The sequence below is a fragment of the Athene cunicularia genome, assembly GCF_003259725.1.
Source record: "Athene cunicularia isolate RWA chromosome 1 unlocalized genomic scaffold, athCun1 chr1_part2, whole genome shotgun sequence".
NCBI classification, from domain to species: Eukaryota; Metazoa; Chordata; class Aves; order Strigiformes; family Strigidae; genus Athene; species Athene cunicularia.
The window spans coordinates 60,474,263-60,492,067 of NW_020799092.1; the positions used below are offsets into that span (position 1 = coordinate 60,474,263).

At 35.7% G+C, this 17,805-nt stretch overlaps 1 protein-coding gene across 1 annotated transcript; it reads right to left on the bottom strand.

The window, feature by feature from the left end:
• Positions 1–1,002: 1,002 nt before the first annotated feature.
• ZNF800 (zinc finger protein 800) lies at positions 1,003–16,994 on the bottom strand. Its single transcript, XM_026867998.1, has 4 exons — positions 16,931–16,994; positions 12,311–12,406; positions 8,661–8,804; positions 1,003–5,781 (listed from the first exon to the last, which is right to left on the bottom strand). Exons 1-4 carry the CDS (start codon positions 16,992–16,994, stop codon positions 4,016–4,018), a joined length of 2,070 nt encoding a protein of 689 aa, XP_026723799.1. The 3' UTR covers positions 1,003–4,015.
• Between the last annotated feature and the right edge of the window lie 811 nt (positions 16,995–17,805).

Sequence of the window (17,805 nt, forward strand, 5' to 3'; positions counted from 1 at the left end):
TTACAACTTTTCAGAATTTGGCAAAAAATATGTATTGTGTGAGATAAAACAAATAATTAGCAATCCTTTTCTCTTTAAATTTTTGTTTTCTCCCATTCAGAATGTTTGCATGGAAAGATTAAAAAAAAAATAAATCACTAAATTACACATCCATCATAAGCATATAATTTTTTTTTTTTGTTATTGGAAAAAGAGAAAACAAAGCTATTCCACAAGTCAGAATGAAAAGGAGACTTGTGCTTCAGATAAGCTACCCAGTAGATCTAACCTCATGGGAAGATATTAAAAAAAACCCACAACAAACCAAAAACATTGTGGTAACTGCAAATTGTTAAACCACATCTTTAAGAAGGAATATGCTACCTAAATCTTCAAGCAGAACAAAACAATTTTGTAGCTGTTTATCTACATGGATGCAGAACCGGAGATCCTTTAGAAGAAAGCTTTCCTTTGAAATAGAAGTAACTTCACTTTCACATATTTCAAGACACAGCCTGCACACTTACCCAGAACAGGCTGCAGAAACCACAAGTATTAGCTGAGAAATGAACAGCTGTTCTATAACTATGTCTGCAGTTTAATTTCCTAATCTTAATCCACAGGCATTCAGGAACATTAGTTAAAATGCAATTATATAAATAGTTTAATGTGTTCCTTTACAAAAGAATAAACAACAATTATGGCAGTTCTCTTATATTCCAACCATAAAAAGAAGTAAGATCAGATGGACACTAACATTATTTGCAATGTAAAATGAGATAACCCTATTTTCTTAGTAAAAAAACCAAAACAACAACATCATAGCCTATCTCCTTCAATATTAATATTCACTTTTGTTTTAAAAGGATAATAAAAATGAGCTTTGCTGAGTTAAGGAAGAGATACGTTTACAAGGAACAAAAAGCCAGTATCAACAGTGTTGTCTAAAAATACAGCAAGGGTCAATCATCAGTGTGAAGTGTTCACTCCACAAGTGCCAAACTTTTAATAAGAAAAAAAACATTTATTACAACAAATAATACAAACAACTAGTTTCAGTGATCAAAGAGTAAAACTTTACAAAAATCCAAACATTGTAATTTCTGGTTGTGGAGCGATAGATATTCCATGTTTACAAACACGTCTTTTTGTTTATGCACACTTAAAAGTGATTTCCAGTCTGCTTTATTTTCCATCAAATACAGTACATTTATCCAAACAAAAGCATGTACATTCAATATAGAACATTTTGAGCAATAGCTACAGTCCATTTCCCATTCACAGTATTTTTAGTGCAATGCACTAACAGGGCCAAATATTTCTCTATCCATAAAAGTATTTTTACTCCTGATCTTGTGATCAACATTTTTAGATATATTTTATACAAAAAGTATATATGAACACGAGGCACCTCCCTAAGTAAGGGAGTGAACCTATATAAAAAAAACACGGTACTTCTTCTGATGTACAATACCTTTCAAATTGTAGCAATTTGACACAAATCACTAAACAAAATATTTTCTAAAAAGTAAAAAAATAAACAAAACAACAAAAAAATGCAAACCACTGATGCATGAAACCTGCCAAGAATTTTATAATGGCAGGCATGCAACTGATTTACTACAATCTTGATTAAAAGGTTAAAAAAAGGTATCTAAAACATTTTCCAAATTATTCAAGGTCAAGTGCTACCTATAGTGGTCATTCATGAGAAAAAAAACTTTCTGACTTTCTCCCATACTATCCTCCCTTTTTATTAATATTTAATGAAACAAGCTAACATTTTAAGTGGTTGTGCACAGATTGTCTGTCTATAATACATCATCAAATATTCACTACCTTCATATTAACATTAGTGTGTTGATCTTTCAAAAAATAAACTGAAAAAATAAACTGCGACTATCATTAAAGTGCTTGTGTATAATTTTTTTTTTACAAATTAGTGAATAGAGGAATGTGGATATCCTTGTAAACTTCCTTGATGTTTACAAAGTTTTCCCATGTACCACATATGGAAACAAAATGGAGAGCTTTGAAGCAACTTCAGTACAGTGAAATTCAGAATGTCCCAGAACTGGGAAATTAGTCAATATAAACAAACTGATGTTATGGCAAATACTAAAAATTAGTACAATTCAGCCAGTATACACTACATTGTTTGCTCTTATACATTCATTTGCAATAGATTTAAAACAGTATATAACACAACATTTGTCTAGGTAGGGTATCATAAAAAACTTAAGAGCTGTTCATCAATTAGCATTACAGGGAGGACCAGTATGCACGATGAGCTCTCTGAAGATGATGTCTTAAATGAGGAACAAAAATCTTCTTCCAAAGCTGCTGTTCATTAACTTGCCTCTGCACTTGTTTTAGTTTCAGAAAGTTCATTCTATACTGTGTCAAACCTCAACTTTAGAGATAACTGGTAATTTAGAAGCACATGTGCACTTCAACTACTTCAGCATTATGGGAGGTGGCACTGCCCTATGAGCAGTCAGAAGGGTTATTAATTTAGTAAGAAAAACAACAGCTCATGAAAATATTTCCCCCTTATAGTACCATTAACAAGATATTAGCGGTTCCAACAACAAACTAAAGTCTTTTTCATTCAAACGAACTCCAAACTTTCCAACATCATTTGAACCTATCTGAGGAGAAATGGGAATAAATTAATACATTGAGTTTACCCATATAATTCCATTTTAAATTACACAACATAAATAATTTATAAGACTAAATTTTCAATTCTTGGTCAAAATGCAGAAGTCACTCCTCCTCTTAAATTCAGCATAATTCAGGGTCCAGCTCTGTCGTCCCATTTAGCTAGGATTTGTTACAAAGTCACAAAAGCACCAGATTACAGTTTAACATAGCTGGGTGGCAATTTACTACAAAAGCTAAACTCCAATCAAATTACCTCCTGGGAAACAGCATTTCAGAGTTGAAATACAGAAAAGGGCACATGTAGTTGGTTTTCTTTTACCAAATATGCTAGAAAGATAATTCTGAATTAGGATGTTCAAAAACTCTTATAGGTATCGCTACTGTCCCTCTTCAGTATAGTTTTTTGTACAATCCCCAAACCTTCAAGTATCAGTCAGTCATTCCAAAATACAAACTGACCGCATACATATGTTATTTCCCTTTTTTTTTTTTTTAAAGTCCTTTTAAAAACAGGCCATCTTTAAACATGAAAGCTATGGAAAACTGAGAAACTGCAAATACAACCCCTCCAAGTTTAAAAAAATTCCCAGAGTACCATATAAGCAGAAGTTTAGAAAATTCTTGCCCAAACTTCTACACATACCTAGGCTTAAGCCAAAAAATTTTGATGAGACTCAAACATTTAAAAAATAAATGACCAGAAGTCCCCAAACCCATGCTTATATAAAAAAGCATTAAAAGAATCAACTCCTAATTTTACGATTTTAAAGGTGTTTGTATGCACCTAACTCATACTGATTTTAAATCAAAGCAATTAAGCATCCAAACTACATTCCAAAAAACTGTTCTACATCCTTTTGTTGACAGGGCATAGGTAATACACATTAAAATTTTAAAAACAAACAAACAAACAAAAGCACAAATGGTAATTCCAATAAATTTATAGATTTTTTTCTGTCAACAGCTTTTACCGTATTACCTTTAGTACTTCAACAGGGTCACAGAGAGGTTAATAAACAGGTTATGTTACCCAAAGCAAAATGGTGTTAATTTTAAAAAATTACTATTTTAGAAATGTACATATATTAGCTTGATTACAATAGATGCCTTATGACAATTTAAAGAATTGACTTGGTACAATATAATCTATATTCTATTCCAACTTCCTACAATGACAAATTTAGAAATTAACTCTTTTCCAACACAACTAAAAACAAAATTTAAGAAATAAAATTGACACCTACCTTAGTATTTAGGCCACTAAACCATAAAATCTACAGAAAAGTATATTTTCGGCAATAAATCAACAACAGCAAAAGAAAGGCAGTGGCTTTGTTTTGTAAAAAAAGACAAAACAATTTATTTTTCCTCACCAGACAACAGCTTTAGATCTCGTACTTCTGCCTTTGGTTTTATTTTCTTCAGGTGAATGAGATACATTTGCTTTGTGGGTTTTCTTATGATGTTCTAGAAAAGCTTTTCTGGCAAATGCTTTCCCACATTTATTGCATCGGTGCAGAGAAAAGTTTTTTGTTACTTTTACTTCAATGCCAACATCAGCTCCTTCATATTTTTTATTGGGAGAATTAGAGGTGACATCCTGTTTTGAACCAATCTGTTTTGTTTCATCCCTCTGAGGGCCTCTTTTGGTCACCTTATTTAGAACAAGATCAATTGGCTTTTTTATTGCTCTAATTTCTAAACTTGCAGTTATTTTCCCAAGGTAGCGTGGTGACTTTTTATGAACTACAGTTATATGCCTTATCACATCACGTTTGCGACGTGTTTCATAAGAGCAGAGTGGACACCTGTAGTATTTAACATAAATGTTATTTCCATCTGTGTGTAGTTCAATGTGTTTTGTCAAGTTCTGTTTAGAAGTAAATTGCCGTTTACAGAGTTTACAGTAAAGCTGCTTGAAGTCAAAGCCAGCTGAAAGTTTTGGCTTCCTGGTTTTTTGCTGGCCACCTGCAGCAGATGCACTGGTTGATTTAGAGGTTGATTTAGTGGTTGATTTACAGGTTGATTTACTGGTTGATTTAGAAGTTGATTTAGGGTTTTCAGGGTCCTGTTTAACTTTATTTTTCTGTGCTGACGGTGTGCTTTTTTTCTCATTTGAATGATTTGTTCCCTTTAATTCATTCTGCGGAGAAAGGGCAATGGAAGGGGGTGAAGGTTCTACAGAATCTGCTGGTTCAACTTTTACTTTTATTTCTGTGCCATTGGCAGTATTGTTGGGTCCTTTCTCTCTTTTAGAGTTCTTTCCAGAAAGAGTTATCTTGTGAACAATTTGCATGTGCCTTTTCAGCATTATTTGTGAACTATATTTTCTCTTGCACAGAAGGCATTTGCATGCAGTTAAATTGTATTCAGCCTTTGAAGACGACTTTTGTTTTCTGGTCTTAAAAGATTTTTTAGCAGAAACTGTATCCAAGAACAAAGGCTGCCCAGGCTTTGTAGCTATATCAGGAGTAATGGAATCCCTTCTTAATCCTCTATGAACTTCATCAAAATGCCTCCTTACATTGGCTTTTGTAGCAAATGATTTATAACATACAGGACAACTTCTACCTAAAGTTACAAGAACATTCTTATTTCGTCCTTTTGCAGAGCACTGATTTGGTTTCTTTTTTGTTTCTATGTACTTCTTTAGCTCTTCCATCTTTTTTTTGTGCACTTTTCGAATGTGCCGGCGTACACTGCGTCTGGAATGAAATTCCTTCCTACAAAGGCAACATATCAACTGGTGGCCAAAATCAGAATTATCCAGAGAGTCCAATTCAGGATTTACTGCTGGAGGCTGTTCTTCAGGAGTAGATATCACCTTGTTTGTAATGGGATCAGCAGGAGGTAATTCTACAGTCTCCCCAGCTGGGACTGGGGCTGGAGCTGAAACAGTCTTGGGTTGCTCAGTGCTGGGTTCCTGTATCTGTACTGGAGCTTGATCAGGGATACTACTACTTTCTACATTCTCACCTGGGCTATCAGTCCTCGATACATACTGAAACACAGCATTCTGATTAGTTTCTATAGGTTCCAATTTAATTACATATTCTTGCTTATCTACCCTTGGATAGATTGCTTCCAGGAGGTCATTTATGGCTTGACTCTGTTTATCATTTATATCTGGAAGGTCTGTAAAAAAAAGGCAAAGGTATTTTTAAATGATTCGGTAATTTCAAATTCTTTCAGTTTCAAAGAATCTTTTAACTACTATGTCAATTCAGTCACCAAATTTGCACAAATCCTGTATTTGCACTATTTTTCTGACCATTTAGACTTAGAGGCTTTGAGTAATCATTGTTATCACATCAGTACAAATTACTTTTTTATTAAAAGCCAATGTTGGAACTACACCCCTCTGGAATGCTAATGCAGAAGTCACCTAAACTAAAAATCAGTCTTCCTGGAATTAAACTGATCTTTAAAAATCTGTATCAATTATAAAAATAACATCATACAACTGAGCTTATTCTGCATGTGTGTAACTAAGCCTGAAATATCATTAGAAACTGATTTTCCTACTGCTGGAAACTGGCATTCTTAATAAAGGAACCTAATACCAGAAATAAGCTCTTCTCTGTGAATTCTTAACAAGTCCTTAAAAGAGAATGAAACATCTGGGTAACCCGAGCACTGCATGAAGATATAAGTAGATAAGGAAGAACTTAACTTCTGGGGCAAGGAAAGCTTTTACTAATATCAAAGCAATTAACAGACTCGGTGATACAGCAAGGTATTAAATGTTAAGAACAGAAAAGTCCTGTATTACCAGGGAAAAAAAAAGTTGTACTATTTTCTCAAAACAACAAAAACTGAACCAGAAATTATTTTAAGAAAGAACAACTTTCACAGAGGTTCACCAAAGGTTCATCCTGTGTTTTGTCCTGATTCTGAGCTGGAGTAGACTTAAAAAGCAAGAAAGAAGGATACAGGGATTCTCCTGGTTTGTCTGCTGTCAGTAAACTTCTCAAGCTGAGGTTTGCCTTTAAAGTACTGTCTCAATACACCTGGTTTCCAAAACATTGATCTGAATGCTTTTGAAGGATTTATATTCTTGGCTACCACAACATTAAGCAATATTTTTTCATTTGTTTTACAAGAAATACTGATAATTTTGCTGGATACCCCACAGTTTTTGTGTTATGAAAGAAAAGAAAAAACCCAATTGTTCCCATGTACCTTCATGTCATTCATGATTTTACAGGCCTCAGTCATCTTATTTTTAAATGTCAAATCAGTTCAGTAATCTAGATTCCAGCATGATATACTAGTCATCTGCATTTGCATAACTGAAAAGCCAGGGTGCTACAGCAAAAATGTGAGCCATGGAGATGACACAGCTCAAAATTGTCCATGATGATCTGAAGACGTCATTCCCGGTAACAGCTAATTCAAAACCCACACTTCGTCAGGGTTGTTCCTTCCACACTGCCAGTAATGCATGAAGAGTGTCAGTAGAAATTATGCTGGTTTGTTGCTCAGAACCCATCTCTTAACACAGATTTCTTTGACATCTTTTGCGGTCAGTTTCAAAAGGGACTATATATTTTTTATCAAGGGTAAAAAGTCCTTACTGTAACACCTTTTAAGTCTATTTAATAGCTATGCTAACAGAATACATCTCAAAAAAGTCATCAGGGAATAGTCTTTGGAATTTTTCACCATGGGGATGCTGAACTTTTATTCCTACCTCCTGTTCACTATATTTATTGATAAAACTCCCACTTTATTCAATAATCATCATGCTTAATTTTATAGAAAACTTAACTATTTATATAGTCTTATTCAGAGCATGTAGTATTATCCTCTTCATTTGCACCCCTTCTAGTGAACAGTGAAATATGAAAGCTAACCAGCCAATTAAATGAAGGCTAGAATGTCAGAAACTGGACTGGAAATCTCTACTCACGGTAATCTTATTTTCCTTAGAAACTTTCACATTCAAGCCAGATGCTTTGAAAATACAACTTGTCACTTTTCACACAGCAGGTCTGATTTTCTGCAACTGGCCAAGCACACTCATTTAAGGAAGCTGACATTACTAGTCTTTTCACCTTGTCCTTCCCAACACTAGCTGACACAACGTGGAAAAAGAATCATCTATGTAAATATATGTTCATTCCTGATTTTTGAAATACTGAGGCAGTAAGGCATTCATCAGGAAAGAAAAATCCTCATTACACCTCTGTTGATTTAATTAAGAGATCCAGATAATTAGAAAGCTTTAAAAAACATTTTTGAATGCTGACACATTTCCAAATCAGCTTTACTCAGATCAAAAAAAAGTAATCACTGGAATGAGACTTCCATAAATTTATTTTTCCATTAAAATATACTTCATTTTTTCCTCATCATTTAAGTTACTTTCTTTTAATAATAAAGTTTAATTTCTACAACAAAGGTGGTGAGCTAGGCGTGATCACGTAGAGTATCTTAAAGCAGTGTAAGGTGAGGCAGTGGCAAAATTAGTCTGTGTTTCACAATGGTAAGACTGAAGGACTGCATCCATGACACTGAGCACTTCCCAAGCATAGGAGAGTCACAGATATTGATCCAAACCACTTTATAGGATCCAGTTGAAGTCTATCAGAGCTATGCTGATCTAAAACTGAAAGGTCTTGTTAGATCCACATTTTTCTATGAGATTCATTTCCCAGTCCTCTGGCATACTTTATTATATCTTTCTTAGAAAAGGAAAGACAGGAAATAAAAAGGGGAAGGAGAAATGAAAAGTGTTAACAGTGACACTCTTCATTGAATGGCTGGACTTATAAACTAGCTATCAAATTAAGACATTGACATGGGTCTTGTTGTTAATGCATATTAAGTCAGTGCTGTAGCTTCTTTATTACAACAAAAGTTCTACTACCATAAAAGACCTATGTATGTTACTATTGAAATATTCCAGTTCTTTTTTTGTGTTTTGTTTCTGGTGTTTGTATAAATGGTACAGAAACGTAAGCTTCTCAATTCAGATAGCTTTATTAAATATTTCAATTAGTAAGACTTACTATCATCCATCTGGAGACTTGGAGGACAATAAAACTTTTTATGAGTAATTAAATTTGGTAATCCTCTGAAGAGACTCCGGCACAATTTACACTCAAAAATGGTGTCCACATCTTTTAACAAGATATGTTTAAGTTGTCTGGTTCCTGTAATAAAAGAAACGTTACACTTAAGGAAGGTTTTCTGTTCATTTTTTAATTCACATCATCCCATGAAAGTGGAAACATTTTAAAACATGACAATTATAACAGCATTTTATCTTGTGTTAATGCTACTTCATGGCACTGTAAGTTTATGAAACATTCTCCAAAGTTTCACTATGAAAACAAGACAAGTCTGAAAAAAAAAAGTCAAGGATTACAAACATTACAGTTTACAGGGAAAGTGCAATGATCTATGATAAAGACTAACAGCTAACATTAGGAAGTCCATACTACATTATCTGGTTGCTGCAATGTCCAACAGGAAAGAATAAACACCTAGTGCATTTAAAGAAGCCTGCAAAATTTTTTCTTTAATCTTACCCAAAAATGCTAAGAAAACATGATATATACAGCTATTTCATATAAAACAGCACCTGGTAAGAGCATACAATAAAACAAAGAGAATAAGTAACAGGAGAAGAAATGTTACTACATCTAGATATCTGACTCAAGATCAGGATGGTGATGCTTAGGCAAGAAAGTAGAACTGTATACATATTTTCAGCCTGCTGAAAAGAAAATACATATAATTTAAGCCAGAAGCGTTTCTACTAAAACATAGGTAATGTGACAAAACACAAAGTTTTCCAGACTATTATACATTGTATATTCAAAAAAACCCCACAAAGATAGATTGATCTAGCACTGTTGGATGTATTCCAGCTCCTGCCTTGCTTAAAGGACTAAAGGATTCAGAGTTTAAGTTACATTCCAAACCCACTCCTTCACTTCTCATCTAACAAAAATTACGAACATAATGCCTACAATTAGCAATGAATTACTAAATGATGAGTACTTACCTACCCCAAATGAAAAAGAAACACTAGCTAACCAAATTCAGTTACCTTCTCTATCTTGATTTTTTCCTTACAATGGAATTAATCAAAATTAATCCAACAAGCAAAAATATAATGAAGCTGGACCAAGAATAAATACCAGACAACTATGAAACAGCATCAAGACAGTCTTCAAGCTGAAATAGAAGTTTGTCACCACAGACACTTCTCTTAAGAATTCCTTTTAAAGATCAAACTCAGTCACACTGCAGAACTATTTCCCAAACAAAACTCTTTCAAACCTTAATAATTTTATAACAACTAATAGTTCTTCAATATAAGTGGACCTTAGCAAGACAACTTTTCATTTCTTTGTGTGACAGTAGTACTACAAAATTTTTTACAACTGAGTTTTAGCAAAGTACAGTGTCTTCTTCTTTAACAAATGCTTAAAAATGGGACCCACACTCAACTATCTGAGACTACCATCCAGTTTCTGTCCTTTCCTATGCCTTTCCTGGGCCACAGCCCTAGTCTCTTATCTTTTCCTCTCACTGCTCTTTCTTCAAGTGTTATTAACCTCACCATCATCTGACCTGTATCTTTACAAATAGACTACCGGATTTATTTAGATTTAGTGAAAACCCCAAATTTAAAAATTGCACAGAGTTCCCCCAAAAGCAAGTTGTTTACTCAGATCTCACCAAACAGCATCTGAATTTCTACATATAAAGAAAAACAGTGACAAAAACCCAGCTGAACAAAACTGAAGATGCCCCATGTAGATAAATTCCAGTAAATTACCAAACTATAATTCAAACAAAAGGCCTCCAATTTGGTGATAGGACACAATAAACTGAAATTTGGCTGTGCTGTTGATACATGTCCTAGCACAAACCCCTCTCCCGAACAACAACAACAACAAAAAATCATCTAATTCTCCAGCACCTCCCAATCAAGGGACACAGAAGTCCCTGACTCTCTCTCCTGTGATACTGATATTTCACTTTCGTTTCTTTCAGGACTGAAATGTTTTTGTCTAATCAAAATTATTGGTCTTAAGAATTACTGGGTGAGATTAAAGGATTTATGACTGGAGGTCAGACTAGATGACACAGCAGTCACCCTGGCTTCAAACCATCTTTATGCAACTATGAAGTTTTTCACTGGTGGGAGTAAAAAAAAAAAAGTCTTTTTGAATTAAACTCTAGAACTTTAAGGAATTCTGAAAACAGCAAATAAATTTAAAACATCCACTGGTTTTGTGGATGCAGCAGGCAGAGGGAAAAAATAATCATCTCCTTCACCAAATGCATATTGTGGCAACAAGCAGCCAGCCTTATACCAGCATATGCTGCCTCCAGCCTACCAAAGCCTTCTCTATTTTCTAGTTACATCTAGTTGGGACAGGTGATACTTCAACAAATTCTATTAATATTTGTAAATGTTGATACTGTAATAATATCATAGTTGCAAGAAATCAGTACAGAACATTGGTTACTGCAAACACTTCTCTGGTAGAAATGATAGTTTATACCTTTAGCAAGCAATTTAATTTTTAGAAAAAAATTTAGATTCAAATTAATTTGTTATTCATAATGCTTTGTATGCCAGAAGCTTCTAATAAAACCACTTAAATAGTTATGGACAATACTCTGACTTTAATCACTATTTCTTTACCACAAGCATCAGAAGTTTCTTTCCATAATGAAATGTTGCTTATTCAAAACTAACCAGTAAAGTCTTGGTACAAGTCGTTTTTCCTTCTGTTCAGCTACCCTGGTGGAGATTACTGAAGATGTCAAGGTAAACTATCAGTTTAACACATGCCAGCAAGGACAATCCGGAAGCAGCCCAGAGACAGAGTACTTGCAGCTAGTTTGTGCTATTACCAGTAGAGATTTCATTAATCTGCTTCAAGCAAAAGAAAGCTGTCACACATATCTGAGGCCTCACCCCAACTAAAATGGGTTACTAATGATGACTCTCACATGCAGTTTTTCATCTTGTATTAAGGTGTTGAAATGATAGTGGAGAACTTAAATATTGTACTCTTTTACAAGACAGCCCAGACAGGCATCCCATTACATAGCAGAGATGATTTATACATGAAACATTTCACATATATATAACAGCTCTATGTGGAAAAATCTAGAAACATATAGATAGCAGCATTAAAGTGATTGTTTTAATTTCTGTAGTAACTGGTGTGTTCTGGAACCAAGGGCTGTGAAAATAAAGTGTTGGTCCAAACGCTCAGTTGTTATTCTTAAGTTCATTGCTATGTACTGCAACTCCCGAAAACAATCAAGGAACCCGTTAAAAGTAACATGATAAAGCAATTCTAAAACGTTCAAGGTAAACATTAAATCTTCTCTTCATCTCAGGAGTTTTAGGATAAACTCATTAATAACAGCAGGAGGGATGACACAACAAACAACTGAAGACAAATAACTGATTTCTAACATTTCTGAAAGGTAACTATACGGTGGGAGGTATATCTTCACTACTTTATATGAAAACCCTTATTAAAAGCAACAGCACCTAATTCCAAAAACCTACAAATAGTTTGCAAATATGTAGAACGTCAGGTGTTGGTTATTTTACTATACTAAATATACATAACTCTTATAACAAGGTAATAAACTTCTTAAGTCAGGCATAGTTTCATACCTGATCGAAAACACTCAATGATCTGTTGAATACCAGATTTTGATGTTTGCAGAGGCTGCTGTAATAACGGAGGATCACCAGGTTCCAACAGACGCACTGAAATATATAAAAGGATAATGAGCCATCAGAGAACACTCAGGCGACTTTTATGAAGTTGCAGATTTTCTATGCATACAGTAAACTAGGTTAAAAAAAAGGCCAGGAAACAGTAAAAGTCACCTTACCCAAAAATTTAATCTACACTGAATTAAAAAACAGTCAATACTGAATTTTCCAGCCATGATACCTTCTGACAATTTGCTGTCATTTTGATTAAAGAAAATGTGTATTCAAAGCTATGTGTATCAAACACAAAAACATATAAATATATAAAACCAAATTAACTCACTAGAAATTTGTCAGTTAAAGCAATTCCCTAGAACAATCTAGTTGACTCCCATCATTGAAACTGAAACAGATGTATAAAAACCATTACCAAATACTATACTTCACAGCATACTATGCGATTTCAATGTTGCCTGTGCACACCTAAGGACCAAATCCAAATTTAAAGTAGCAATTATCAGAAAAAAGCACAAGCATAACTATGAGGTATATATCAGAAATACCTATTATATTTTAAACCAATAAAACCACATTCAGGAAATGCTTCTTGTTCAAGAAAACTGATTAATACCTTATTTCCGAAAGTTCATTCCAGATCACAATCTTTGTAAAGTCTACTGAAACTTGCACATTTATTGATCAGGATGATTATTAATTATTCCAATATGCAGTATTTATGCATATGAAAATTAATAGCATTCCATTGCTGTATACGCATACAGCAATTAAGCTTTGCCCAGAGGGAAAACCAAATTTAAATGAATAAAAGTATTTATTCAGCATGTGTTTGCAAAGCCATTAGTTAGGTATTCTTTTTCATTTTTTATTGACAAAATAACTAGCTTTGTACATCGTAAATCAGCTCCTACCTTATCCATTTGGTTTGATTTTTAACCCCACTGTGAGGTTCACATTTTTAATGAAGAACTGAGCATCTCCAAGACATTTATTTTTGACAAAGAGCCATAGAGGCATAGTATAAAACTATTTAGAGATCTTAAGTGCAAATAGTTTAAACACATTTTGACAGGAAATATGTTCTAAAAGATGTAAGGTTATACATAAATTCAAGCTGAAAAGAACATCAGAAAGAAAAGCAGTCTAAGGAAAGGATGATAGAATGAACACTCCACTCAACTATGCTGGCCCCGTAATATACCACTATATATACACAAACACATAACAACCATTACAAATCAGTTAATCGTTTGGGGATCTCTAACACAATGACATATTGTATTCTACTAGCCTATTCCCTATGCATTAATATAGTATATTTTGGTTTGTATACTGCCTCTAATATGCATGTGCAACACCCACTGACATCAAGAGGAGTGACATACATGAAAGCAGACATAACACATCACTGTTATTTGTAAGGCAAGAAAAGCATTTTAGCTTTTTTAAAGCCTTAGAACAACTCAAAATCATTTCATCTTAAACACAAAGAAATGTTTCTACTAGCTGAACAAAACCTACTCTCAAATTACATTTAATTAAAGGAGCATTAATCAAAGTTGCCATGCTCACACTTTCAACTATTAATTCCCCAAACTGTCGTCTTCCTTTTCAAAACACAAGTGAAAGTATCCAAATAACACAACAAGGCAACAAGGAACCAAATTTCCTTCTGGGCTACCAATTATAACAGTAGGCAGAACAACTTCAAAAAAATCTAGCAAGTTGGCTGAAGCTTCAAAGTATTCATTATACTTTCCACTGATGGCACCTTCCATATCACACAGGCCTGCGGCGGAGCGCAGCGCCTCGCCGTGGGGCTGACCGCCGCGCGGAGGGCTCGACGGGAATGGGCGCCGTCCTTGCCCGTGCGGGGAGAAAGGCCCGCAGCCCAGCCCTGCCCGCGGCCATGTGCGGAGCTGCCGTGAGGGCACCGGTGCTCGGACACCAGTGGGAGCAGCACCGTCTCCTGAGGTGGCACTTCTGCCCCGACTCAGCCTGGTCTCTTTATCACAGTTTTTGGGTTTTTTTAAAAAAAAAACCCACCAGTTGGTCTCCTAAATGCACCATGAAAAGGATAGATCAGTGTTTTCAATACCTGGAGAAAAAACTCCTGAGAGAGATTCGAGTGATGTGTATTCCAAATACCGGGAAGAGGACGTCGGTGCACGGAAGTGAATGGCCAGGCAGCCGGTGGCTCCAGCTAGGTTTCCGCAGGGTCCTTAGTCCTAGGCTCTATTAGTGCACTTCTCTTAGCAGCTCGGGTTGGTGAACGCTTAGTTTTTACCGAAGGAAATGACGTGATTAAGTCTTCTTCCACTTAAGAAAAAGCTGCTGTCGTTTAAGGAAAACCTTCTGTAAGGAAATGTAAAGAATAAACACATCATTACAGAAAAAATGCTGAGTGATGGTACTAACATGGAAACGATCTGTCAAGCTTTGCCTTGTAACAGCATTATTTCTTAATGGAGGTGGGATTCAAGGTTTCAGACAAAGTTTAAAATCAAATCTGATGTCTGTATTAGAGTAAGATGTCTCACGCTGTTTCTCAAATCAGACAAGGAAAGAGCTTACCATCTGTGACCATCAACTTCTAAGCAATAAAGTCTTTTAAAATACAGGCATTAATTTCACCAGTAAGTCTTCTTCCAAAGCAACAGGAGGCTGAATTCAAACTCCATAAAGTTTGTTTGGGTTCTGATAAATCAACTGGAGTCACCTTCACCATCAAGTGCAAACAGCTTAGTGCCAAGCAGCATCTTAACTCTCAAGTACAGCAGAAGTCAGTTGAAACCTTAATGTTAGGCAACAAAATGCAGGTGTCTGCCTATGTCCAGAGGTGCTCTCATCCTGAGTTTAGCTATATCCTCAACTCTGCTGTGTTTTAGACATAGACTGGGAGGCTTAAACTCCGGCCAGCCATGTAGCTCCATTCAGCCCATGTATAAGCACACTTGGGTAAAACTGCAGAACTCATGGGTAACAAAGTGCAAGTAACACAGCTGTCAGCTCTTTTTCTGCACAATAGCCTACTGACTGTTGTACTTGCCCAAGAAGTAACGAACTTGGAGAATTAACATTCCCTACCTCCCAGGAGACATGGGTATCAGGTTCAAAGTAAGATCATCTTCCATCCTCGCTGATGCCACTGTGCTACAAATTTCAAAACAGTAGAGTAACAGCAGCTTAACTTTGCATCTTGGTCATTTACTATGAACATTGGTAGCCCCATTAACAATATCATTTTATTGAGTGATCAAAAAATAAGAAAGAGAAAAGCAACCTGCAAATCATAAACTCAGCAATGGGAATTCAGAAACTTCTATTTCAAGTGACTGAAGAAATTATAACATTTGTGAGTGTCTGAATGCCACCAGCTAGCACAAAAAAGAAGCAAATGCTGTCACTTCACTTTCTCTAAACTCCCAGCAGAAGGAACTCCAGTAACAGAAGTCTGCTAATCTTTATTGATTTCTTACAAATCCAGCCATCATTCACTTTAGTCTCGAAAGGGAGATCTGTTTCATACATTTTCAAAAATAATCATCTGAAAGTCCACTCCTGCCTCAGAAAAGTCTTGTCAAAGCATATTGTTTTTGAAGGTGGGCTATTTACTAGTAGTTCCTCCACCTCTTCCTTAAACTTTGCTCATAAAATCTAAAAATATTTCTCAAGATCCAGCTCATTTATCGGGACAACACTTAAAGATTTAAACAGTGAGAAAAGGAATCCAGTGCAGGTGAACCACTGCATGGAATCAAATGTTGGAGAGCAAGAGTGCCTGCCCAAATCAGTGGCAGCAGTATTCCTCAATTCAACACCTCAGTGAGGCATTTTTTAGCATGTCATAGTCCTTTACTGAGGTCCAGCTCACTGTAGAATATTTTACTGGAATTTTAATATCTCGAATACTGAGTTACCTTGATATCAGTTTATAAATGTTATCTCCCAAGTGCCAGGATCAAAGACAGTGTACAAAGCAAAAGCCTATTAGTGCTACTTCTGCCAGCTCTATATTAATTCCTCTTCAGCTTCAGAAAAATCATGATTTCTTACATATCACATGCACAATTTTAGATATAGATCAAACCTCACAAAAAATTATAGAACAATTTAAGCTGGAGGCTATCTCACACAGCTTTCTGCTCAGAGCAGGGCTATCTTCAAAGTCAAATCGTGTTGCTCATAGCCTTACCCTATCAAGTCTTGAAAATCTCCATGAGTGGAGATTCCATAAGTTCTTTGGGCTTTTTCTTCTCTCTTTAGCCACTCAGTGTGAACATTTTCTCCTTCTATCCAATCAAAGTTTCTCTTTTTGCAGCTTATGGCCATTCCCTCTTGTCATTTTTCTGTTCACCTCAAACAAAAAGTCTAGTTCCACCTTCTTAATAACCCCCCACTCAGTGAAGCATAGTAATTGTACCCTCTCTCAAGGTTCTCTTCTTCAAGATAATGAAATGAATTCCTTTAGTCTCTCCTTATGTCATATGCTTCAGCTGAATTCCTTCAGCCTCTCCTTATGTCATATGCTTCAGCCCCTGGAACCATCTTGGTTACCTCCTTCTGGATACTCTTCAGCTTCTAAGTATCTCTTGCACACTTGGGAACCCAAAGTGGACATAGTATTCCAGATGTGGCCTCACAAATGCCAAGTAGAGAATAATTTCCTTTCACCTGCTGGCTGTACCCTTGTTATGTGGTTAGCCTTCATTACCTCAAAGGTGCAGTGCTGACCCTTGTTTTCATTGGGACCCACAGGTCCCTTTTTGCAGAGCTGCTATCATCTCATTAGTGAGTTCACAGCTTGTGCCATTGCATGGGTTTTTTTTTCCCTGACTGCAAGACTTTGTCCTGTCACCCCAGACTACACTTTGTTCAAGTCCTTCTGATATGGCAAGCCCATGCTCCAGCACATCAGCCACTCCCCTGGTTTCACATCATGAACATGCTGAGGGTGCATTCCAACTCATCATCCAGATCACTGAGTATGTTAAACAGCATAAGCCCTAATATTGCTCCTTGAGTAACACCACCCATAACTAGCTGCCAGTAAGATTTCAAACTGCTGACTGCAACCCTTTTTGACCCAGACAGTCCAGCCAGCTATATGCCATACATACCTACCCTGTAGTCTTCCCACCCAGCTGCATGCGGATTTGGCTAGAGGGATGCCATGAGAGGCCATGTGGATACCTTAGATGAAATCAAGATAAATGATACCCTCTGCTTTTCCCTCATCCACAGAGCCACTCATTTCATCATAAAACACAATGAGATGGGCTAAACAAAATTTGCCCTTCTGCCTTCCCCCTCTCCAGTTTTAGAAATTCCAAATAAATTAAGGTTAATTATTTAGTTAGTTGCATGGAGGGGGAAGGGGTTTCTTATTTTTGGAGGATGGCCAAATAGCAGCTGAAATCTTATTCTATCTC